Source organism: Lytechinus pictus, chromosome 1 (assembly GCF_037042905.1).
Source record: "Lytechinus pictus isolate F3 Inbred chromosome 1, Lp3.0, whole genome shotgun sequence".
Taxonomy (NCBI): Eukaryota; Metazoa; Echinodermata; class Echinoidea; order Temnopleuroida; family Toxopneustidae; genus Lytechinus; species Lytechinus pictus.
The window spans coordinates 19,409,777-19,437,405 of record NC_087245.1 but is presented as its reverse complement, the minus strand read 5'-3'; the positions used below and the strand labels follow the sequence as shown (position 1 = coordinate 19,437,405).

The window sequence follows — 27,629 nt, the reverse complement described above, 5'->3', positions numbered from 1 at the left end:
TTTCCAGGCACCACGTGTCCACCAAAATACTCCCGCCAATGGCTCCTTTATAATGTTTCAAGAATGACAGATAACTCACAATGCTATTGTGAATTTTTATATTGCAGAGGAATGGAAATTCACAGAGGATCTCAAACCTTCTAAGGGCTTCAAGGGAGACACATGCGAACTCATGTGTGAAGTCAATGACGAAAATGCAGTTGTTGAATGGGTCAAACATGGCAAGGTTCTGAAGTCAGGTGACAAGTACGAGCTGAAGGAAGATGGTACCAAGAGAATTCTTGTGATCAAAGATGCTGTCCCCGTTGATGGCGCTAGATATACATGCCAGCTTCCAAAGACTAAAACCGCTGCATCCCTTGATGTCCAAAGTAAGTTATGGCTAAACCTTAATAACATGTTTTTAAAACCTTTTCCACGATTCCGTAAACAGGAAGGCCAGCGATAGTCCAATACAAAGTATTTTTTACGATTAAAGAATTTCAGTGCATTTATATTGCATTGCAAATAACTTTGTAATCAAATTAGTTTTGTGGTCATCAAAATACCATAATAAGGTGATCTGTCAATCGACAGATCAACTATTAATTTCGTACAAATTTTCTTTTTTATTTATTTATTTTTATTTTTCCGCCCTTTTCTTGTGACCATAAAATCTCAAAATCTACAGCTACAATTTTCTTCAAAATATCATCAGATATGGGGACTTATCATGTCACCTGTATGAAACAAGGTCAAAAGGTCATCATAACGTCATCTAGACGCCATTTTGTAAATTCACATTATCAATCATATCTTCATTATCAATTATCAAAAATCAACAATATTTACATCACATTAACTTCAGGTCAAGGGTCAACTGCCCATGTCATCAAAAGCCATGTAAATGTCACGACGCGTGCGTCAAAATTTTAAAATGCTCAAAATCACTTTTTGATCAAAGTATAGTATGAATCAGGTCATTTTAAAAATTTCAAAAATTTGCGCACGCGCACGGTTACGCACGCGTTTTTGCGCGTAACGGCACTATACAACATAGAATCGCAATTTTTTTCATACAAATGCATCGATAATATAATTCTGAATAATTTGATACCTTGATCAACCTTTTACGACAAGTAGTAACGGAATTAGCCTCTATCAAAGTTTGCAGCATGCGCGCGCGCACTAACCATGGACAATATATGTGCAAAAACATGCCTATACAAAATTCATTACAGCTCTTCAGGAAGTCCGTTGACCCCCAATTTTTTTTCATATTCAAATAGAGTATGGATGGGAGATATGATTTCATGCCACATTTGACCCTTAATTTTATCATGACGTCATCAAAATGGCGTTGGAACTCAAAATTTCCATTTTGCTCCTTATGACGTCATCATAATTATGCAAATTTGACACTAACTCCGTAAATATTAGTCAATTTTCGCTCAGTTTCTTCTATGTTGTAGCTGAGGACATTCTCTTTCTAATGTTCTGTCTTTTTTTTTACATTTTAAGGAACGGATCATCCTAAAAACTTGTGATTTAAAGAGGCATGTCATTTTTGCTCATTTTGCGTGTAATCTCTATGGGAAATGTCTTTTTCTCAAAACTGGATTCTACATTTGTCTATTTCGTGAGCCATATCTCCACTTTTTCGTGTCGGTTTTCTTTGAGCTTTCAGTATGTTGTAGCTGAGATTCTAAGCTATTGGTAATGTGGTCTTTATTTTCCAATCAGATGCCGGGATCATGCCCGTATTTCACTTGCGAAATTGGATTTCAGATCCTCTTAATTTGCTTATGTGTAAAATCTATGGGAAACAGTGTAGCTCAATTGGTATTCAGACTTGCGTCCTTAAGGTCCACGGTTCGAGCCCAGGGGTGAACATGAAATTTTTTTCTTTTTCTTTTCAACATTTCACAAATGGTCCTTATGACCATTACAATGTATATAAAATAAAGCATTGGACAATAAAAGAGATTAAAATCCCTTGTAATGTACAATATGTACATGTACAATATGTGTATGACCTACACTTTTTCACACAACTTTCTCATTTCCCTCTTTTTCAAGAGTATTCAACACATTCTTTTCGTAAGAGAAGTTCAGTTTTCATCATGATGATCATATTGATCTCAATAAACATGCTGATTTTCTTCGTGATCATGAAATCAGAGACAGATCACCTAATTCGTCCTCATGACGAATTAAAATTCTAGTTTCTTTTAATTTTTTTTCATTTCTCATTGAACAGTAAAAACAAATGATAATACAATACATAAACAAAATATCGAATTTCAACATGCTGGCCTGGATGTACCTCCATTTATCAAGATATAAATATTGCCTTAAACCATTGATATGAATAATCTATTAACAATCATGAATTATAAATATATGTATCCATCCACCTTTGTCAAATCAACAATATGGACACATGCTAACATTTCATTACAAAAAGCCTTTGTAAGGCGATGCTGATATTGTACATTGCAAACAGAGCTATGATGTGCACTATTTTTACAATAACAAAGAGTATTGAAATATTTATTCACTTTGAGTGTATTAAATTCTACTTAATCCTTATTTATTCTCTTCACAGTCCCGGCCAAGATTGTGGGAGAGTTAAAACCACTGACTATTACCGAAAGGGAAACTGCCGAGCTCATCTGTGAGGTGAGCAATTCTAAGACTGACTTCACATGGCTCAAAAATGGCGAACCTATCGATGTGTCCCTCGACAAGTATGAAGTCAAAGACGAAGGTCGCCGCAAGAAATTGAGGATCAAGAATATCAGTCCAGAGGATGCTGCGGAATACACCTGCCAACTTCCTCGAGATACCTCAACAATGAATTTGACAGTTGAAGGTAGGGTTGTAGCTCTAAATACTTGCTATTTTGTTGTAATTTCTATTCAGATTTACTGTGTTTACTTTCTTTCTCATTTGGGGCACAAAGTGGGATTTGATAATTCAACGTTGTTTGTATTGTCATTTATGAAAAGAAGTGAAAGGAGATATATTCTCCTCAATTTTGTTTTGCAGATTGTGATTGAATATTTCTTTTTTATTTCTTATGATAACTCTTTTCTGAAACACATTCATAGGCTTAAAGAAAGCATTATGAGTTATGTTAACTACCATGAGAACAGTATCTAACCATAGCATCATTGAATTACTTTAAAATAGTCGTTGGCTTCGTTCGATCTGCCAATCAAATACTAAAATTTCTCTGCTATTTAGCATTACAAATAATCAAATTTATTATAAATAATGAATCTTTTTACCAAAGATGATACTTTGCATGCTTTAGCAAATAAGTTCTCTCCTAAATGTCAATCCAGAGCTCCCATTGGAAGTCCTTTCACCCCTTACAAAATTATATGCTCGCCTGACGGGTGACGCCATGTTCCAATGTGAGGTCAGTGAACCTTGGGCCAAGGTCGTCTGGCTTAAAGGTGACAAAGAAGTTGTGCCATCGGACAAATACAAGATAGAGACAGACGGAAGGATCAGACGGCTGATTATCGACGATATCATTGAAGATGATGAGACAACGTACACGTGTGTGCTAAGAGACAAGAGGACAACTGCCGACCTCATCCTTAGAGGTGACATACTCTTGCCATAGTATAAATACGCAAACTGGTGGCGGTTACAAACTAATGATTGCTCGTTGCTTTCAGCTGTGTTTATACTTTACTTGTATGTGTTCATTGACATCAATAACGTGTTTAGATTATTTGAGAAATATTCGCTAACATTCTAATATATCTATGGGATCTTCTTTACATGTATGTCACTGCATTGCCATTTAGCACAGTATTACAACACGCTGCTTCTTAATGGTCCGTACTCATTTATAAAGTCGAGCCTGGTACCTGAAAATATAAGAAATAATCAATTCTACAATTCATTGTAGTTGTCAGTCTAAACAAACCATGTACAAAGAAACTTCACCCGACCTTGTATAATTGATTATTTCTATAGATGTTACAGCTCCTAGTCTATCAAAACCTTATGCTTTTATAAATGCCAATATATGAAGCTCTTGGCGTAATACTGTTTTTTGTGCAGACGTTTGAGTACCTGTACCTTCCGAAATAATGAAATTTCATCAATATCAATTTCTTATTTGGAACTGAATTATTCTGGTACCTTTTTTGTCATTGCACATTGCAGGAAATTTCATCAGACACTCTATAAGTCAATACCAGAGCAATAAAAACAATGGTAGCCTCAAATCAGTGATTGAGAGTGTTCCCTTCATTTGGTTAATAATTTATGTATCTATCATTCTGCAGTAAAAAATATTTTTAGATTAGAATACAAGGTCAAAGTGAAAAATCTTATTCTTTAAAGAATCTTTAAAAAATAACTTTTGGATTTTTTTTCACTGAAACAAGTTAATCGTCACGAAAATGAAAATCTCTTTAAATTCAAAGTGCTCAAGTCACCTACTTCTTCATGCAATGTTCTACTCAATATATGGGCTCTGAATATAATGGGAAAATCCAGTCACCCTGTATACTCTTCATGATCATACATCAATTAAATTGGATTCATTTCACACTTTTGCAGTTGGTATCTGTCAATAGATATTTACATAGATCCATAATTGTGCACTCTGTGATTCTATTTCAAATAAAAATATTACAAAGCTAAGTCTGTTTTTACGTACAAGTATTTCTTCATTCGATAGTACATGTTGAATGTCAAGCTATTTAAAAAAACGCCATACTAAATCAACGTAATGAATACATATTTGTTAACACAGGTACTACTTGGTGTTATATTGTATATGTTTAATCGACCATGCTCAGATATAATGCAGAGCACTACTTGCATAATATTTTTTGTTTTTTTTTTATTCACCTTTTTCTTAATGTTGCCAGTAAAAGTTTGAATTTACTTCTGATTTTCAATAAATTAAAATCCTTCAGCTTCACCTTACAAAATGTCCAGTATATTCTATCATTGAATGCTCGCAGATGTCTATACACCCATAGTCAACCGATGTCATATATTTGTACTTTTGAAATGATTTTGGAGCTATTTTCAATTTTGGAAAAGAAAGTTGCTGTTTACTGCAGCATATCTGAGCTGGTCCATAACAGTGCTAATCTACAACATAATTTTTGTATATTTTGTCTGATTAATGAAATAATTATGTCCAATTATGCTGATATGTTCTGTCAAAAAAGCTAAAATTTCTTGCCTATGTTGCTTTTTATGCTAATATAAACATGTAATTATTTAGGCAAGGATAGTTATATCTAGCTTTCTACTGCTTTGAGGGGCAATTTCCTAACTCTGCTTCTGGGCAATTCCATAAAATAATCAACATTTTTGTACGTCCGACCTCCATTTTTCTCAAGTCTTGCTTCACTTCTTAAACTGACCAAGTCGTGGTCATTTGAGGGCATTACAGACTGTCCAAAGAACCAGAAATCAGAGACAGAAAATTTCATGAAGGTCCCCCATATAGGGGGTCGAACGATATATTTTAGGGTATTGCCCTTCTGTATATTAATGATATTAATATTTGGCTTGCAGGGGATATGAAAATATGCTGAATTTCACAATTTCAGGTTTGAATAACCCTTTTATAAGGTACTTACAGTTAATTTGCTTAAACGGTTTTGATTTTAACATTTCGTTCCTAAATAATGTTGTACCCTATCTCTGAGAAAATACTGATTGATGATGATGCTATTCATACTTTCGTAAGATGTGGAGCATTTTTGTTCTCATCGAAAGTTACCAAAGGATATAAAGTAATTGACAGCGGTTTGACAATATTGCTGCAAAACAAACATGTCTGCATTAAGCTTGTGTTCTTATGTCACGATTATGATATGATATTTATATGTTTAGCAAACTGTTATGGATATGAAATGACGAATCATATCCCTATACACCCATACCTACCCCCACAGACAATCATGGGCTTATGATTTTAGAACACCTATCAAGAAAGTGAATGCTATCCTTCCCTCAACCCGTAGAGCTTTATCCAACTTCCTTCATAATTTGATTTTCCCTTGTCTCAAATCCCTACATATAATGGTTTTCAACAAAGATCCTGGATATTACGCTAGCTTACAGTTATCTGTATTTCATTTTTCAGTAAACTTCCACCAGGGTCTTATGCCAATCTGATTTAAAAAAAATAATAATTTAGGCTATTCTTTTCATAATTTATTTATCAATTACCAGCCTGATCAAGCCATCAGTAGAATTAAAGTTCTTGTGGTATGATTTGGCAAATCTATTCTATTTTCAATATCATAATAAAGCACTATATTATGTTGTTTGAAGTTCTGTTATTGGAAACTGGAAAATTCATCTACCTACCCGTCACCTATCAGCACAACTCCAGCAGCTCACATTCTAAGAGACGATCAGTCGAATCAAGATCTGACTATTTGAAAATATATATATAAACTGACATGATAACTTTCTGTAAATGCGATTTAATAGTAGGGCCTATATTACATTGCATGATTATTAACAAACCTGACCTTTCTCGCACTAACATTCATTAAAACCTTATTGACTCTATTATCTTATCACTTATGTATTTCAATTAATTGCTAATCAATTAAATGCTTTTGTGTATTTGTATTTTCTGCTGGATACTGCTTATCTCACTCATATAAATTTCACTGTCAAAGGTAATTGTTACATTCAATTGACTTGTTCAACAAATGTTATATTAGTGATTAAGCAATCTATGAATTATTCAATTTGATTAATTGATTAATGGAATTTTTTTAATTTCATTAATTTTAAGACATTACGTATATCCTAAAGCATGTAAGAAAATGGTGTTATATTTCAATTTCATAAGCTACTGAAGACCTTATTATATAAACTTTTAATGATACAAGTATATGTTACTTCTATGTCAAGTCAACCTTGGGAAGGAATTAATGTCACAGGAAAAAAATGTAAGGCATGGAATAAGAATTTATTATCTCCCAATACTTACAATTTTTTCATTAGAGAATATAGCATTACTGAATTACATTCAAGCACTGAATGAGCCACATTAAATTATTGAAGCTACATATATGTATAAACATGGGATATGAAATGTTTACGCATAGGGTTTCTTTGCTTCATCAATGTATCATGTTTAGAAAATAGTATTTCTGCACTTTTAATTTTGGTTGGAAAGTATTCTAACATCTATATTGACAGGAAGACTGTATTTTTTACTCCAGATGATTATTGAATATCATGACGAGATTGCTATGCTTTTGTGGATAGCATGTAATGTGAAATTGCATTCATTCATTTTCTCCTGGACAGGCTTTAACTCAATACACTTGTTTATTTTTGCATAGAAACCATTAAGATCACCAAGCCTCCCGAAGACGTAGACTCTCGTGAAAAACAGACCGCTACGTTTGTCTGCGAGCTTTCTGGCGATGCAGCTAAGGCAGATATCAAGTGGAAGAAGGGTGGTCAAATCGTGAGAAAGGACAAACGCCACAAGATCATCAATGAGGGGCTTGTTTCGACCCTATTGATTGAGGATCTGTCACCATCTGATGCAGGAAAATATTCTGTCCTGGTAGATAACATTGATGTCCCCTTCAATCTGAGTGTCCAAGCCTTGAAGCCACCTGTATTTACTACTAAACCAAAAGCTGTAGACACACAAGAGGGTAAGATACCTGATATTTCTTTTCTTGAAAGGCAAGCATGTAGGTTTATAGATACGACATGTAACATTTTTCATAGATTTCACACACACACATGTATAATAATAATATCAAAAATAATAATAAATATGTATTTGTGTGTGAGGATGTTTGTGTGTGTATGTGTATAAATATTCAACAAATTTACAGGTCCAATTTGGCCAAATTTTCTGGTGGCAAAGTATCCATGTATAATTATGACACTTTTAAGGATATGAACAATGATGATATATTGAATCTTCTTGACATTAAAAAGTATTACTCTGTGGAAATTCATTTTTGTTGATGCACTTTTTTCCATCAATTTAGTTGATTCACCGAAGTTTAGAATGTGGGGACTGTGAGCACGTGCTAATATCAAAAGTATGATAAATTTTTTAATCATTTTAATTCTGTCCTTCTACACAGGTATGTCTGCTGTATTCCGGTATGTCGTCACGGGTTACCCTGTACCTGAAATAAAGTTTACCAAAGACTGGAAGGAAATCACGCCAGAAAACTCTGACGTCACTTACCAGTTTGATGAAGCCACCCGAGAACACAAGATCATTTTCCATGAGGTAACACCCAAGGATGCTGGAAAGTATATGGTGATTGCCAAGAATGAGTCCGGAGAAGTAAAGCAGGCTGTTTCCATGATGGTGACCCCAAGACCTCCTGAAGAGATCATGAAGAGAAAGATGTCTCTCAAAGCGTAAGCATGCAAATAAATTATAATGTTCATGCTTTTGTTGATGCCCATGAAGTCATAAAGCAAAAATTACCCGATATGTAAATAAGTACTAATACTCAATGGGGCGATTTGTTGTGTTTTATGGTATTTGGATAGTCCCCATATATCTCAGTCCTAATTGTGATATTTTATAAAATATTATTTATGTGAGTGTTTTACTTTCTTTTGTAACATACACAATAACAGTTTTAGCTGCATACGATAATACAAAAGGAAACATGAAACTGCATATGCCTTTCCATCTTTTCTTTAAATTTCCAGACGTGCATCAGAGGGAGAGATTAGTGAGGAAGGAGAGATAGACATTGAGGAAATCCTCAAAGATATTCAACCCAAAGACTATGAGACAGTTCTCAAGAAACATGGCATCTATGACTTCCGTGCAATCCTCAAACACCTCCAAGCGATGAAACAAAGGGCGGAGCAACCAACGGTTAGATTATTTAGTGTGATTTGTTATGTTTAGTTAGTAGTCATCTCAAAGAAGTGATGTACACAAGACTCGGATCAGACTTTCATGATATCTGTTTTTATTGAACTCAGACTTTCAATTAGATGATTTACTCACTATATGTATTATCTCTGATGATATTGGACCAAATAATTCCCATACCTGGCTACAACAGTGATAGTATTCAGTATCTATAAGGCTAGTAAGTGTGAATGTTGCTCCCTTGACATAAATGACATAATGACATAATTTGTACATATTCTTTTGGTTTAATCCAGAGAAATAGAACTAATTAAGGTGTACATTTTTTCCTCAGGAACTGGAAACAGTCATGGAGGAACCAGAGATTCCTGAACAACTTGAATCCCTGGAACTGGCTGCTCTTGAGATGGCGCAAGCTCCGATGGTCATGGGAAGAGGGAAACCGGAAGAAAGTGGTAAGTTCTGCATCTTCATGTGCTTCTTTTGTAATTTGATTAATTCATAATTGCATGCGGCTAGTGGCTAGACATTTAGGAATGGAACAAGTTACATAGTCCATTAAAATGCTTAAAAAAAATAAAAAATCATCTTTGGAGCTTTCATGGTTTATGTGAAATTCATATATCTTTGTGTGGGTTTGGTCTATATATATGCATGATGAATTATAAGTTCAATGTCATGGCAGTTTTCATAACTGTACATTTATGATACATGTGTAAATGTTATGGTAGCTTATGCTAAGATTGTATTCAGTGCAATTTGTAACATGATCAGTAACATAAAGAGTGTTCTAACCTAAAATGCCTAAAATAGCGTTGTTTTATTCACACTTAATGCTTATAATTCAAGTTTTATCATGTATGTATTAAGTAGTATTATCTTATTTTGTTGATTTAATATTTCTTGAAATTATGTGAGAGTTTTTTTATCATGTTATTTTCTCTTTCATTTCAATTACATTTCCTGTTATTTTTCATCATAATAATCCATCAGATTCAATTGATTTACATTTTCTTCCCATATCAATCCCTGAACACATTGTGCACAGTCATTGGCTGTTCAATCATTTTTATCATCCCATTCATTGTATTTGTATATTGTCAAAATAAATAATTCAATATTCTCTGTACTAGTACTAAGTCCATATTCATTTCTTTGTTATTTTGCATACATAACAACAGTAAGGTATTAATATTGTAACAACATTATTTTATCTTGTGTTTAATTTGTGTTTCCTTCAAATAAATAGATTGTATGTCAATATGCTATGTGTTGTGGCAAATTCAAAACATCACTTTATTTGATTACAAGTCTTACGATGGACCAATTGATTTCCATACAAACCAGTTTATCTTGATAATTTCGAGGTTCAATATGCGAGCATGTGAATTGGAATTATTTCACCAAAATTTCTCATTTGAGATTGTGGTAGACATCAACGTTGTGGTTCTTGTCTAATTTTTGTACACTGTAATAACTAGTATCCACATTCCCAGATAGTAGATTTCGTTTTCGTTGAAAAAATAATGCATCAACTGTTTTGACTGTCTGGGTCAAAATCATGATAACATTGGACCCTTTTAAGTCATCCCATCTGTCCTTCCTCGCACTTCAACAACCCCGCCCTCGTCATTCATCTTCACTTTACCACGAGAAAAAGGTGAGTAGCTTCTATCTTCCTCTATTGCACAATATGTGTATCTCGCACTTCTTCTCATCATCGGCACTCGCTTTTAATCACCTCTGTTACACGATCATCACGAGCTTTCACCTCCGGACCTTTCATCACCCCTTGGAATATAACGATGTCTTTGTGAGATGTATCTCACTGTAAAACTTTCAAACATAATTTTTCGCTCACTAGAGCGAATGTCCCAGGCCGAGATGTTCAGATCTTTGTTGGACATCGCTACCAAGTTATCGGACGATACCACATTGGCAGCTGCTGAGGAACCAAGTAGCATCAAAGAGAGCAGGGAAGAGATGCTTCTTTGTAAACCCCTAGAAGAAGAGGAACCTATAAAGACCGAACCTGAAGAGGTTAAAGAAGAGGTTGTCTTGCCCATTGCTACACCAAAGGTTGAAGCTGGTGCTGAAATTGATCTCCAGGCGCCAAAAGAACTGGAAACTCTTATTGCTGAAGGAGAAGGTATCGTCGATTATATTATGAGTCACTCATTCATGATCGGATATTTCATGAAATCACTTGAGTTTGCCGAAATATAAATAATTTCACGACATTATAATTACACAGAAAATACACTAGGTTTGCAATCATAATCATTCCATTTATTGTTAAGTAATATCCATGATCTTATGTACTCAACATCTCAGTTTTACTTTAATAATGAGAGAATTGTTCATTTATATGTCGTTTATCTTGTATCCTTCATTGGTAAATGCTCTAAATGTTTTTAAAATTGCTGTCTTCTAACTTATTAGTAGTAAGGTATAGATTATATCATGTGATATCATATGTCATTTGATTTTGAACTAATAATATGCTTGATACATTATCGCCTTTCATCTCTTTTTGTCTAATTCATTTCATTTACGTCTGCATGATATCATCTATGAAGGAGAATTTCCTGTTAGAATGTATGGATCCACTGATTGTTTATTTTAAGTAATAGCTACCAGGCCCTATAGAAAACACATAGAAATTTATTTTTAACAACTGATTGCATATAAAATAATTTTTAATTGATCGTACAAATGAGCTGTACAATAAGTCACAAAGATTTGTCTTCATGGGTCCTGGTGAGATAATTTTGTGTCTGGCATTGTTTTCCATTGATACTGTTCACTAAAACATATAATATACTTATGGATACAAATTGAAATTAATTCCACTCAAAAACATTACTATACATGTTAACACTGTTTAGTTTATTATGATGTTTCTAAAATGTGCTTTTTATGTAAAGCATGGTTTTTTTATTGCCTTAAGCAAAATATGATACATTTACTCATGTCAATTCACATAAGCTTGGTATGAAATATGCAGAGACTTAAAATATATCATTAAACGTTTTTAATGCCAAAAATATATTTGAAATGATATAGGTAAGTAAAATGTCAGTCATCTTTTGTTAAAACCTCATGATCAACTGTGTGTTCCATGTAACATTATTTATTGTAGTATTTTGTATTAACATTTTGCTTTGAGAAATATGTGATGATCGTTTTTATGTCATTTTACTTTAGGTCATTGCATGATTAGAAGCATATCCTACTGATATTTAAAATATGCATACTGTGTAAACTTTATTTATGCATTTTATACATTTATGCCTTATGCATTTCATCTTAACAAGATTAGTCTGAGGAAAAAGTTTCCTTATAACAAAATTATCCCATGTCCTTTATGATGTCTAGAATTTGGTAGAACTTCGTTAGAATTGGTAGAATTTATCCTCTTTTGTGTGGTATACCCCTTGTAGTAAGCCAGTGGAATGACAATTTATATTTAGAAGTTCACTTTGATTTCAATAGTTCATTCATATATTTTGTGTCTCCTTTGGAACATATGTTTGCTGTTCCCCTTTTAACTTGCTATTATCTGGTAAGTATTCATTGTGACGTTAACTTTTCATTGCTTATCTTGATATGAGTCATTTAATTGTTCTGCAGGTCTTTACAATAAATGATATGATGATGAATCTTAAATGGTAGACTAATATCCTATGTTTCCTGAGTTTTGACATGTAATGTGAATTATCATTGAGTTATTGTGCCAATTGTACATGTAATAAGAGAAAGACGATTATATAAAGCTAATTCATTATCAACGTAACAATAATTGATCACTTCATAATCAGGGACATTAAGGTTTGTAAAAACATGCTTAAAAGATAATTTACATGATTCTTTATGAGGAATAACAATCCACAAACTCCTTTTCAAACAGATGTTACTCCTTTGGCTGATGCCAAGGTGCCAGAGAAAATTGCTGCCAAATTTGAGTGTGATGTATCTGGTGATGTCAAAGATGAAGACATTATTTGGATGAAGGATGGCAAGGAGATCACCCCAGATGAAAAGTTCCAAGTCAAACGTGATGGTCGTCGTCTCTCTCTGACCATCCAAGACACAGCTCCACAAGATAGTGGCCAGTATACCATCAAGATTGGTGACAAGACACAAAAAGCCGACCTTAAAGTCCAAGGTGGATATCAACCCTACTTTTGTTCTGTCCTCTAACTCCCAGTTGGCACAACTCCATTGCACTCTACACTATATGTGATAATGTTGGTCCCATTTGTCAAAATGTAATGAGAAAAGTGCGCTGTGTGTAACAAAATCTCACTTCTGCATGAATTGATTTTTTTTACCCAAAAGCACGTGCAGGAGGTCAACTGCAAACATGCAGTTAAGCTACCATTGCTTCCTGGAACTACTCAAGCATTGCATGACAAAACAGGAAGCAATGGGATTTTTAATCAGAACAAAAATGTCTATACTTAGATCTTGAACCTATGCTATTTTTATGATTAACAACCATTTAAAACTGGCTTACCAGACAGGCACTACACATATTTGATAGAGTGATATTTTGTATTTATGGTAAGAATCATTCTGGGCGATGGATGGTTTTCATTAAATTCAGAAATTATACAAATGACAATTTCTGTGTACCATCCTTGTTGTGATGAATTACCAATATGGAAATGTGTAGTGATAAACATTTAGCAAGTATGGTGAAAATATATTAATTGTAAATTTTCTGGAAGCATGATTTGATAATAATAATTTTTGGCTTTCATTTCACAAGGGTTAGAATTGCAACAAATAGAATAAAGTCATTTGCGTTGAAATTAGAAAGAAGCTAAACATTGCCCCAAATTTTAGTAAACAAATTAACCATTTTCTTTAAGAATAATTAACAATTTTTACTACATCTTTGAAGAAATTGAAAATATGTTTCTTCTCTTATTGCAAAGAACTTTCCCAAGTTTGGATCCTTGAATGTTATCAGTGCTTATGAATGTCAATGTCCCATGTTTGTTTACCTATTCAATATATATTTCTCTTGCAAATATGAACATGGCCATGTTACACAAACCTGAATAATTTTTGCGTTTCATAATACACGGTTCCCAAACATTCATTACCATGAGAAGCTTGCGTGTTGACTTCTTTTTTTCTTAAAACGTGCAAAAGAGCATAGTCCATGGGTGGGAATTCAATGATTACAAAGTATTTACTGCACTGAACCATGAAGACCAGGGAAGAATAAGGATTAATGAGTAGAACTGCAAGTGAGATCCCAAGAAAAATTAAGTCTTACAATGGAGTTTATGATAACTTGGAAAGAGAAACACAGTGATTAATTTTTTTATGCTGAGTACAGTGTGGTATTCCAATCTCTCACGAATTATGCAAAGGAGTGACGGTGATGTCACAACGGTGCAAATTGCGTGCATGTAGTAAAAAATGCTTGAATTTATCATGTAACATATTGTGCAATGGACTTTACTGACCATAATGTAAAATCAATTTTATTATCAATTTTCAAGAATTGTATTACGAAATCAAGGTCTTTTGATTTATTTTTGGATAAATGTAAACGTTTTTTTCTTGCTCAAGTATAAAAATACACCACATTCTATTAAACGTTTTGATGATTTGATTTATATTCACAAACAAACCATACACTGATTTTCAGTTTTAACCAATTATCTACAAATTATAATAGTCTTCTTAAATAATTTTTGTTTGATTTATCCCACCATGACTGCATGGTCATCTGCATGATGTCATTTGTTCATGTTTGTGCTCGCCTCTCATTTTGAGGCGGTGTTTTGTCATGAATGTTGAACATCTCTATATTGACCGGGGTTTTGATAGTCTTGAGTGCACAACCTTTTAATTTTTTCAGGGATAAAATGAATAGATCTTTCATGCTAATTTTCCCCATTTTAGATGCGATAAATAGAGATGACCATTTCCAGCCTCTCCCTTCTGACCTTGTGATGCCTTTCATACTAGCCTCTCGATTTTGAAAGGGGTTGTTAAAAATGGATATCCATGCTAGTTTCTCCAATTTGAAAGGGGTTGGCAGAAATGGATACTCTATTAGTCTCTCTATTTTGAAAGGGGTTGTTAGAAATGGATATCCGTGCTATTCTCTCCATTTTGAAAGGGGTTTAGAAATTGATACCCATGCTTGTCTCTCCATTTTAAAAGGGGTTTTTAGAAATGGATATCCGTGCTAGTCTCTCCATTTTAAAAGGGGTTGTTAGAAATTGATACCCATGCTAGTCTCTCCATTTCGAAAGGGGTTTTTAGAAATGGATATCCATGCTAGTCTCTCCATTTTAAAAGGGGATGTTAAAAATTGATACCCATGCTAGTCTCTCCATTTTGAAAGGGGTTTTTAGAAATGGATATCCATGCTAGTCTCTCCAGTCTGAGAGGAGTTGTTAGAAATCGATATCCATACTAGTCTCTCCATTTTGAAAGGGGTTGATAGATATGGATATCCGTGCTAGTCTCTCCATTTTGGAAGGGGTTGTTAGAAATCGATATCCATACTAGTTTCTCCATTTTGAAAGGGGAAGTTAGAAATTGATACCCATGCTAGACTCTCCATTTTGAATGGGGTTTTTAGAAATCGATATCCATGCTAGTCTCTCCATTTTGAATGGAGTTTTTAGAAATCGATATCCATGCTAGTCTCTCCATTTTGAAAGGGGAAGTTAGAAATTGATACCCATGCTAGACTCTCCATTTTGAAAGGGGTTGATAGATATGGATATCCGTGCTAGTCTCTCCATTTTGAAAGGGGTTGTTAGAAATCGATATCCATACTAGTCTCTCCATTTTGAAAGGGGGAGTTAGAAATTGATACCCATGCTTGTCTCTCCATTTTGAATTGGGTTTTTAGAAATGGATATCCATGCTAGTCTCTCCATTTTGAAAGGGGATGTTAAAAATTGATACCCATGCTAGACTCTCCATTTTGAAAGGGGTTTATGAATGGATACCCATGCTAGACTCTTCATTTTGAAACGGGTTGTTGAAATTGATACCCATGCTAGACTCTCCATTTTGAATGGGGTTTTTAGAAAATGGATATCCATGCTAGTCTTTATATTTTGAAAGGGGTTGTAAAAAATGGATACCCATACTAGTGTGTCCATTTTGAAAGAGGTTGTTAAAAATGAATATCCATGCTAGTGTGTCCATTTTGAAAGGGGTTGTTAAAAATGAATATCCATGCTAGTCTCTCCATTTTGAAAGGGGTTGTTAGAAATTGATACCCATGCTAGACTCTCCATTTTGAAAAGGGTTTAGAAATTGATACCCATGCTAGTCTCTCCATTTTGAATGGGTTTTTTAGAAATCGATATCCATGCTAGTCTCTCCATTTTGAAAGGGGAAGTTAGAAATTGATACCCGTGCTAGACTCTCCATTTTGAAAGGGGTTGGTAGAAATGGATATACATGCTAGTCTCTCCATTTTGGAAGGGGTTGGTAGAAATTGATACCCATGCTAGACTCTCCATTTTGAAAGGGGTTGGTAGAAATGGATATCCATGCTAGTATCTTCATTTCGAAAGGGGTTTTTAGAAATGGATATCCATGCTAGTCTCTCCATTTTGAATGGGGTTGTTCGAAATGGACACCCATGCTAGTCTCTCCAATTTAGAAGGAGTTATTAGCAATTAATATCCATACTACTCTCTCCATTTTGAAAGGGGTTGTTAAAAATTGATACCCATGCTTGACTCTTCATTTTTTAAAGGGGTTTTTAGAAATGGATACCCATGCTAGTCTCTCCATTTTGAATGGGGTTTTTAGAAATGGATATCCATGCTAGTCTCTCCATTTTGAATGGGGTTGTTAGAAATGGACACCCATGCTAGTCTCTCCATTTTGAAAGGGGATGTTAGAAATGGACACCCATGCTAGTCTCTCCATTTTGAAAGGGGTTGATAGATATGGATATCCGTGCTAGTCTCTCCATTTTGAAAGGGGTTGTTAGAAATTGATATCTGTGCTAGTCCCTCCATTTTAAAAGGGGTTGGTAGACATGGATACCATGCTAGTCCCTCCATATAGAAAGGAGTTGTTAGAAATATATATATTGTATATCCCATTCTTTTTTTTTTACAAGTGCACACCACGTTACCAATAACGCACATAGCATTTCCATTTATTTGAAAGCAGGATAAAAGAGCAATGGAGATTAAATGCCTTGCTCACGGGCATAGGTGCTGGGGGTCGAACCTCGGACTTTACATGTATAGCCACTCGGTCACGGCACCTCCACTATGTGCATGCAACACGATCATCATCGTGATTATTATGCTTAGAGTTATTCTCGAAGTAATTCAAGACAAAAAGGGATTGTTTTATTTATTTCAGTAGTTCTTTATTATCCACGCCCTTCCTTTATGTAAATAAAAAACCTATAATCATTGCTTGCTGAGTTTGGCTGTCTCTGGTTAGTCCTTATATTTGTTTGCTTTATTTTTCATCCCATATCATTAATTGGAATTTTTCATTCCTTATATGAAAAGCAAGAATGATTTATTAATTGCATTTATTCATATCCATATAGAGCGATGTCTACAGATAGAAATCATTCAATTGTTCCCACTATCCATGTAGTGCAATGTCTTAGATATACTTCATCATGCTACCTGGTCATCCATTTTATCCACTATGGTAGATCAAGGAAGCAATGGGGCACCAAATATCTGAGAATATGATAATTACCAGAAATAAGTTATGTCAGTATCAAATTAAATATAAAGTTTATTCCATTTCACTAACCAAAAATCTCTAACCAAAATTTGCCCCGCTTCCAATGTGCCAACTACATACCACAGCTGCCGAGTTTGTCAAACCACTCAATAACACATCTGCCGCCGAGTATGATGAAACTATTGTCCTTGAATGTGAGCTTTCCAACGAGCTTGTTCCTTGCCAGTGGTATAAGGATGACACGCCTGTCACAATGGGACCAAAGGTAGAGGTCATTGATGATGGAAAGAAGAGGAAGTTGGTTCTCCATGATGTTCGTCCAGAAGATGCAGGGAACTTCCGCTGTGTGGTGGGTGACAAAGAGTCCTCAGCTACACTTGACGTTAAAGGTAATGAGAACATGTTTCTATCTCAACAGTCTTTCTGTGATATATTTTGTTTCATAGTTCTTTAACAAACCTTGAAAATCGTGCCTTGAAATAAACACATACATTGGTATTTGGGATTTGTACTATTGTTAGAAATACGAAATGAAAATGGGAAAGTAGTAAGCAGACAATCTGAAAATATTTGTGTATTTGTAAAGAAGTAGATGACTTCAGAATGAAAACTAGGGAAGTCTGAAGCACGTTTTCCTGTATATTCCACCTAAAGTAATCATTAGCTCAATATTGTGAAGTTAAATTCAGCTCAAATAAGTGAATGACTATAGCTTGAAATTAAGCAATGTGTGTATTGTTGTGTCGTCCTTTAACTATGAACTCTGTATTCATAAGAGATGAATCATGTCCACACATTGCTCTAAAGGTTTCTGTCATATTGAATGATTACTGTTTTTTCTTGATGTTTTAGCTTCTGAGATAATGAAGCCTCTAGCGGAAGTCATAGCTCCTGAATTTGCCGAGACTGCCGTGCTAGAGTGTGAGGTCTCCCACCCGAAAACCGAGGCCACCTGGCTTAAGGACGGTCAGCCCATAACACCCGAGGAGCTGGCCAGTAAGAAGTATGAGGTGGTCAGTGATGGACGCAAGAGACGTCTCATTATTCATGATGTTGTCAAGGATGATAACGCTGAGTTCACATGCAAGGTTGGAGACAACCAAACTGCAGCCAATGTCAATGTCAAAGGTAAAACAACTGGGTATATGTATCAAAACTCTCATCTTTTTTTTATCTCAATTAAAAATATAGTCATTGGCAATTGAAACAGATTACATTATTCTATACATAAAATGAGGAGTATTCATTTCTTTCTGTTCTTTATGGTTTTCATTGATGTGTGTCATCTTAGTTTCAAAAGTGGACAAATAATTGAAATCAGAAGCGCTTTACTAATACAATCACTGATTGATTATAAAATACTTTGTTAATAAAACTTAATTGGGTAAATCTGTCTTTATTCATTTTACATCTTTAAAATAAGAATTATATGAATTCGTGTCTATTCAAGAACTTATCAAATGAACAAGTAAACCAAAATTTCCTCTATTCTGGCTGTATATATATATATATATATATAAACCTCTCCATTGTGTACAGGTCATGCCTCTTTAGTCACAATCTTTCATAAACTTCCCATAAATGATCTTGTATAACCTACACTAAATCACTTCACTTTGTACCTGAATAGTTGGAGCATTGTCCTTGCTGTTCCCACAAAACAGATCTGTAGTGCACGAAGTTACACTAATTTCTACTTGTTTGTATATATATATATACATATATGTTGTGAAAGAAATAACGAAGAGAACAATGGGAAGGCTGAGCTTAAATCAAGGTTCCCCAGAGCTATATGCCCTTTGGAAAAATGCCGAAAATTGTCTATGCGGGAATTTTTCGGCATCACCAATATTTACAAAAGGCAGATAGCTCTGGGGAACCTTTATTTTAGCTATGCCTTCCATTGTTCTCTTCATTTATTTCTTTCACAACATATTTAATACAAGAGTTGCCAAATATATATATATATATATATATACATATATGGACATAGATAAGTGTTTGTTGGTGATAAAAATTTCAAAATACAGACATTTGTATGAATCAGCTTTCTGATTTGCTCTCAATGGAATAAGGTGCACAAATGAATAGACTTGAGTAAAATCAAAGAGCATGAAGTAGTATTGGAAATGGGGTATTCCTCAGTTACAAAGGGTATCGTTGAGGTGTATAGTGAGCATTTTACATATTTTTTGCAGGGGTGTGTTTATTGGATATGTGTGACATACAGCCTTGCAAAAGTGTTTGTTGCAGTATCATTGACATTATTGTGAATTGCATTGATTTGTATTATCACAGTACCATCTATCATCAAACCCTTGGAGGACACCACCACACCCCTTGAGACCACTGTGGTCCTGGAATGTGAGGTGGACAATGAGAAGGCTCCTGTGAAATGGATGAAGAATGGCAAAGAGATCACCAAGATGCCAAAGTACCTCATGGAATCCAAGGGGAAGAAGCGCCGTTTGACCATCTTCGAGACAATACCGGAGGACGAGGGAGAGTATACTTGCGTAGTGGGAGACGAATCAACAGTGGCTGTGCTTGCTGTCGAGCGTAAGTTACAACACATTGATGTGTAATAGTATTTAAGGTTTGTGCTCGCTTGATTCAAAACCTTGTATAATTTCCAGACAAGACTGTCTTTCTTACCGAGATAAAATCTGTATGCTCCATATTTCATTTCTCACTGACACTTGGTTTGTTAATTGCTAGCTAGTCTAAGGATCACTTTATTTAATTGGTCAGTTGATCTAATTACTATTTGGTGTAATTAAAATCAAAGTAAGAAATTAGAAAAATTTGTTGTGTACAAAATGTATCAGACCACATCAGTTTTTTTAATGAGTGAATTGGACCAATTGATTTTAGACCATGTTAGAGCATATCCATTGAATACATTATCTATCAGCCTTGTGGAATCGACTCGACTGCATACTACACTATGTAGTAATTCTGAAATACTAATATCATATTTGTAAGATATATGTTTTCACAATTTCTATAATATTTGTTTGTAATTTAAAGGAAGTAATACCTATAATGAGTTTCAATTTTCAAAAACTTTAAATGCATTAATTTAACAGTCTAAATAATATATTCAACCTTTTATATCCATTTAATATCAGTTATTTTAAATGATGGCTACAATAACTTACAACATTCTTACATACTGTACATGTGACTCTATTTTGTTTTATGTTTGTAGCTGTGAACGTTACACCCCCTCTTGCACTTTTCTTGTTTCTTTCTTGATCTGTTACGTTCACCTAGAATTTTGTGAATAGCCACTCTGTATTAATATCATCATCATCATTATCCTCATTACAAATCCATTATAATTTAGCTGCCCCCATCGAGTTCCTGTCTGAAATACAACCCTTCCAAGCCGTCGAGGATGAGTCTGCTGTCTTCACCTGTGAGATCTCAGATGAGAATGCAGAGGTCACCTGGCTGAAGAACGGTGAGGAGATCAAACCAGATGACGAGAAGTATGAGTTTGTTGTCAGTGGAAAGAAACGCGGTCTTAAGATCAAATCAACCGATGTATCTGACAATGCAGAATTCACGTGCAAGACAAAGGATAAAACATCATTAGCTTCCCTCACTGTAACTGGTAAGTACTAATTTTAATTGCTTCTCTTCTTTATGCCTGTACTCCCTGACCTGACTGTCCACAATCTCTCTCCATTGCACATTCGTTCACTCTTTGAAATTCACATTTCCCAAAGGGTTATTATGCACACCATGATGGTGAGAAAATCATTGCCCAATATCTCATCTCATTATTATTTCCTTTCATTATCATTGGGTCTGTTCTATGTTGATTGTTCGCAAATAGAATAAATGATGCACTTAAAAGCAGAAAAAAGAATAAGAATTTAATATCAATATCACACTGCTTTAATGTTATTATGTCTTTTTTTATAAAGTATATTGATGAGTCTCTTTATTACTGATTTTCATATAGTAGTATGTTTTGAAACTCATTCTTTTTGTTTCTTTGTTCAACGGACCCAAAACTCTTATAAAAGAAAATTATAACTCATGAGATGTATTCATAGTTACAAACATTATAGAATTTGGAGTGAATCCTTAATACTTAATACCCCAAATTGATTTATTCCTTATTTTATGTTTTCCTATAAAATATACAAGTTTTCCCCCAGCTGTTAATTATTATTATTACACACCTCCAATACCCACTGCACAACCAAACATTTCTATTTGATATGATTATCTCCCAATCATCACTTCCACTTGCATTTTGCTCATCTCACCCCTCGCCTTGATAGAGCACATACCCACCATATCCCATACCCTCAAAGACGTTAAGATTGAAGAAGGATCCAGCGAAATAGTCTTTGAATGCGAGACCGACGTGGAGACCGCAGATGTTGCTTGGTTGCACAAGGGCAAAAAGATTGTTGAAGATGAATCCAAGTTTTCCATAAAGCGCAAAGGCCGACGGCATTCCTTGATTGTGAAGGATGTGTCGGTGGAAGATGCAGGAGAGTTTACTTGCCGTATTGGAGAACACGAAACCATAGCTGAACTTTTCGTGGAAGGTACACAGGAAATGGAGAGTGGCCGCATGTAATAATGCTTAGCATAGATGAAGATGCTTCTGCGCTTTGTAGAATTACAAAAAAATATCTTTTGATTTAAGTGAATCCCAGAAAAATAACGGACTGTATTTTTCTCTAACTCAAGAAATCAGTAGTCGACCTGCTTCCTGAGACAGCACTTCTTGCCCCATTGCTATTGTTTGTGCATGTATACTTATATATGTATACATGCATACATGTATACTTATATATTGCAGGTACAGAAAAAAATTACCTCGACCGAAAAATGGAGGAGAAACCTTTTATGCTATAATGCAACAGAAGAGAAGACTTCAGCTGGCTTGTTGTGTTTGTAAATATTATTTATTGTCCTCTCATCTGTACATTGCTATCAACTGTCATACTCATCCTGTACACAACAGTTTAATATACAATGTAAAGTTTACAATTGTGTGTAGTTTATCATATTAGCTGCTTCCTATATGCTAGTTATTTTATTTTGCTTTAGACCAGTAGATAGTTTTATGTGTTTTGTGTTATTTTTGTTGGGTGTTTTTGCCACTATTGCCACGGTTGCAGACCATGAAATGTCATATTTACATCAAGCATGGATACTATGCGATGAAAGATAGCTGAATATATTTTTTTTAACATCCAACATAAATCAAATATTGCATTCCATTTACAAAGAACACGCTACCTATGGGTTATTAATAAAGCTCTAGAACTTGTTTAATAAAGCTCTATAACTTGTTTAATAAAGCTGTTTGTAGAATTATGCATCTCTTTACGAACAATCTTCAATCTAGGTGGGGTTCCTTGTCATTTTTTAATCATAATACATTGTGGGTACAAAGGGTTTTATTGGCTACAATAATGAATTTCCTTACTTTCTTTACAAAAAATTAAGAATTAAATACATTTTGGTACTTAATATTCCAGTCGTATAAACCAATCATGGGAAGTTAACAAAAAGCTTTATGAAACACATCAGGTGTGTATGTAAGTCCTATTCTGGAAGGAGGGTTCATATGTTCCCTTTAATACACCCTCTTCCAGCAATCCTGATTTTTATGTTCATTCTTATCACCCCTGTGATGGATAACAGTGTACAATCCTAATTTGCATCAGGTTTTGACCAGGTTGACCATGATTTCTCTGAAACCAGATTGAAAGTATTCCTGTGGAAAACTGGTCTGTGTGTTATTATTAATTTATCTTTGAGATATAATGTAACAGTTACTGTTACAGTAACTTTTTATATCAACCTCTGATATGTTTGTAGGGTCATCTTTGAATGGCCCGTTATTGAGTTTGTGACAGTTAAACTTTTCAATTGGCAGAAATGTTTAACCATTTACTATCCAAATCGCCGTTTACAGAGAAACCAGTCGAGTTCCTCGCGCCTCTACCGACGGAGCAATCTGCCATCCCTGGTGATGAAATCACCTTTGAAGTTGAACTTTCCAAGGACACAGAGGATGTGTTCTGGCTCAAAGATGGCAAGAAGATCATGCCAGGTGACAATGTCAAGATCGTCAAAGATGGCAAGAAGCATAAACTGATCATCAAAAAGGTTGACTTTGATGACGATGCAGTCTACAGCTTCAATGCTGGAGATCAGAAGTGTGATTGCAACCTGAAAGTATCAGGTAAGTCAACACTATTTACATTGCATATATCAAGAATACATATTGTCATTATTATCGTTAAAGATATTTACCTGACATCAGGGGTGATGCCAGGATATTTTGATAGAAAGATAAGGGGATTTTAGAGTTCCTTTCCCCAGTCCTCCCTCTTTATACTTTTATTTTCTAGTTCCTCATTTCCTCCCTCTTTCTCACATTTTTTTTCTTTTGTTTTCACTGTGTGAAAACCGCAGGAGATAATAATAATAGTAATAATTAGACTTATATTGCACCAAATCCACTCTGTATAGTGCTCAAGGCACTTTTTAGGAAATTATAAAGGAAAGTAAGAAGAATAGAAGAGAAATGTTTTAAGGTATTGTTTGAAAGTTTCAGAGGTCAAGCACTGTTTAACGTTTTTAGGGAGGCTATTCCATAACTTGGAGGATGAGTGAACAATTGATCTTTCCCCCAGGTTTTAGAAACTTTGGGAGATGGTGGCCAACACCCCCTCCCGCCCCCTGCCTGACGTATATGTATTTTTCAATGTTAACCTACGAATTTGATGCTTCTCTTATTTGAAACGTGGACGTTTTAGATATGTGACATACCAGTTTCACCTCTGCCCTCAAACATACATGCATTAAAACATTTTTCATTCTTTTTTTCTTCTTTCTAATGCCACCTTTTACAGCTCCTCCAAAGATCAATGTGGATCCTAAACTGACAAATATTAGCGTCAAGGCTGGCACAAAGATCGCTATCGAAGCAACAGTCACTGGTTCACCTGCTGCTGTGACAACATGGTCAAAGGGCGAGACACCAATCGAATCCACCAAGAGATTCAAGATCGAAGCAGGAAAAGGACCCAAGGCTTCGATCAGACTGACCATTGACAAGACAGAGAGGTCAGATCTTGGAACCTACACACTGACTGCAGCCAATGACTTAGGAACAGATACTGCAATCATTGCCATTATAGTCCTTGGTAAGATTTCATTTATTTTATTGATATGTTATTGATATCTTAACTATTTATCAAAAAATGATGAAAATCTGTCAGACTAGATGAGAAAATGTCAAATAATTGACTTGATTACAAAGAAAACACATTGATGTGCATTGAAAGCCAAGGGTGGTTTTTAAAAATGTTTCATTATAAAAATATTCCTAATAAATTCACATTGTATCCTTTTTTCAATTTCTATATTGCTTAACACAATGTTAATTTATTTCCGAACTTACTAGATAAACCACAACCACCAACCAACCTGTCCATAACAGAGACCACGCCTGAATCTGTAACGCTGGTTTGGACTGCACCAGAGGATGACGGCGGCAGTCCAGTCATTGATTTCATCATTGAAAAGCGGGACATGAAAAGAAACACGTGGACCAAGGTTGACTCCACATCTGAACTTACCAGCAGGGTTCCTAAGCTTGTGGAAGGTAATGAGTACCTGTTCCGTGTCAGTGCCAGGAACGAGTTGGGAACCAGTGAACCAATTACTACCTCAGAACCAGTTACTGCTAAGTATCAGTTTGGTAAGTCAGGTTTCTGTCAAATGGATAACCTTTCATTGGATAAGTGAAGGTGATGATATCAATCATGAAAAGGAAAGGTTTTTTGGAAGTGAAATAGTAATCTAAAAGTAAAAATTAACTTAACATCTTTCACCAGGTTGCTATGTATCATTTGGCATATTAATACCATTTATCAATAAAAAAACACTTAAGAAAAATGACATTTCATTGACAAATTGATACATTGGGACATGCAATTAATGTATGGATACATACATGTATATGTAGCTTATCATTTTCATCACGTAACCCTTATTAAACTGGGGGGGTCAATTTGACCCCCCCCCCCCTCAACAAATTCCTCACTACGCCGTCGCGCCAAATTTTTTTACCGCACCGCTCACTGACTTTTTACTTTCAAGTCTTGCGCATCTTTTTAGACCAAATTTGCGACGCCCGGGTACGTGGTTCCGAAATTACGCAACATTTTGTAAGTGCATGTCAGACCCGAAATTGCTCAAAAACGTGATTCCGTGTACAAAGTCAATGCAAATTGTGTTTCTCAACCAAAAATCATAAATGTATCATTATTTTCACTTTTGTTGGTTTTAATGGATTTATTTTATGCTATTTATGATCGCAAAAGGGTCCCTGACAAAGTTCATCGGAAAAAACAATAAAAAATAAAGGTTTGAAAAAACAAAGAAATACATAAGAATTAAAAAAACAATAAAATCAACACTATTTACATTGCATATATCAAGAATACATATTGTCATTATTATCGTTAAAGATATTTACCTGACATCAGGGGTGATGCCAGGATATTTTGATAGAAAGATAAGGGGATTTTAGAGTTCCTTGCCCCAGTCCTCCCTCTTTATACTTTTATTTTCTAGTTCCTCATTTCCTCCCTCTTTCTCACATTTTTTTTCTTTTGTTTTCACTGTGTGAAAACCACAGGAGATAATAATGATAGTAATAATTAGACTTATATTGCACCAAATCCACTCTGTATAGTGCTCAAGGCACTTTTTAGGAAATTATAAAGGAAAGTAAGAAGAATAGAAGAGAAATGTTTTAAGGTATTGTTTGAAAGTTTCAGAGGTCAAGCACTGTTTAACGTTTTTAGGGAGGCTATTCCATAACTTGGAGGATGAGTGAACAAATGATCTTTCCCCCAGGTTTTAGAAACTTTGGGAGATGGTGGTTTTAATGGATTTATTTTATGCTATTTATGATCGCAAAAGGGTCCCTGACAAAGTTCATCGGAAAAAACAATAAAAAATAAAGGTTTGAAAAAACAAAGAAATACATAAGAATTAAAAAACAATAAAATACATAAGAGGTTAATCATATTTTTGCAAGTTTTTTTGAAGATATTTGTTAGAAATGTAATAATTGATACTCCCACCAAAAATTAGCTTTCTTCTAGCTATATAAATTGAGTTAAAGGCAAAAACATACACAAAAACCCAAATTTAGGGCAAATTTCATACGCTTATTTGCAAAATTAATTAATAAAAAATATAAACAATTAATATTTAAAAAAATTTTTTATACAGTCTTGTAGTTTACATCCGGCTCTACGCGTGTGCAAATTTTTGCGTTAATCGTGCAATCAGCGGTCGAGATCTGAGGGGGGGGGGGTCAAATTGACCCCCCCAGTATATACCGGTCCGAAATAGCCCAGTTAAGATAGGGTTGAAAAATCAACGATTCCTTTTTTTTTTTTTCATTCAGACGTACCACATGCTCCAGGCAAACCAGAGACATCAGATGTCATTCATACAGAGATGACAATAACATGGACCCCACCTGACTTCAACGGTGGCAGCGAGATCACTGGCTACATCATTGAAAGGAAAGAAGCAGATAAGACACGATGGGTGAAGATCACTAAAGAACCTGTCACTGAACTGACCTTCCGTGCCAAGGACTTGATTGAAGGAACCAGCTATGAGTTTAGAGTGTATGCCATTAACAAGGCTGGTACAAGCAAGCCAAGTGAGCCATCAACACCTACCAAGGCTAAGGCTCCTTATGGTAAGACAAAAGAACAGTAATAATAGCCCAAGAGCCCTGCTACTTGATAGATTAAAGCTGATTATTCTTCATGAAAATAAGTGTTCTTGTAGAGTTTACTAGAAATGTATTCCTCTGATAGTGACTTGATGAATCACTAAAGCATTTGAACAAATACATAGTCTTGCAAATATGAATATACAAGCTCACCTATAATGTTGATATAATTTTGAATCATAAATATTTTGGGTATAATTATTTATATATTTTAAGTGAGGTTTGACAATCAATGTAAGATCA

General features: G+C 34.8%; 1 protein-coding gene across 1 annotated transcript in view; it reads left to right on the top strand.

Moving 5' to 3' along the window:
- Positions 1-27,629, top strand: part of LOC129258918 (titin-like) — a 292,780-nt gene that overhangs the window by 154,799 nt on the left and 110,352 nt on the right. Inside the window, exons 73-88 of the mRNA XM_064097713.1 lie at positions 108-371; positions 2,588-2,854; positions 7,338-7,661; positions 8,106-8,391; positions 8,692-8,863; positions 9,198-9,318; positions 10,728-11,012; positions 12,774-13,031; positions 17,704-17,967; positions 18,431-18,706; positions 19,877-20,137; positions 20,928-21,197; positions 23,532-23,801; positions 24,475-24,768; positions 25,029-25,325; positions 27,048-27,350. Of these exons, the coding sequence (XP_063953783.1) occupies positions 108-371; positions 2,588-2,854; positions 7,338-7,661; positions 8,106-8,391; positions 8,692-8,863; positions 9,198-9,318; positions 10,728-11,012; positions 12,774-13,031; positions 17,704-17,967; positions 18,431-18,706; positions 19,877-20,137; positions 20,928-21,197; positions 23,532-23,801; positions 24,475-24,768; positions 25,029-25,325; positions 27,048-27,350 (4,212 nt within the window). The remainder of the gene's footprint in view (positions 1-107; positions 372-2,587; positions 2,855-7,337; positions 7,662-8,105; positions 8,392-8,691; positions 8,864-9,197; positions 9,319-10,727; positions 11,013-12,773; positions 13,032-17,703; positions 17,968-18,430; positions 18,707-19,876; positions 20,138-20,927; positions 21,198-23,531; positions 23,802-24,474; positions 24,769-25,028; positions 25,326-27,047; positions 27,351-27,629) is intronic.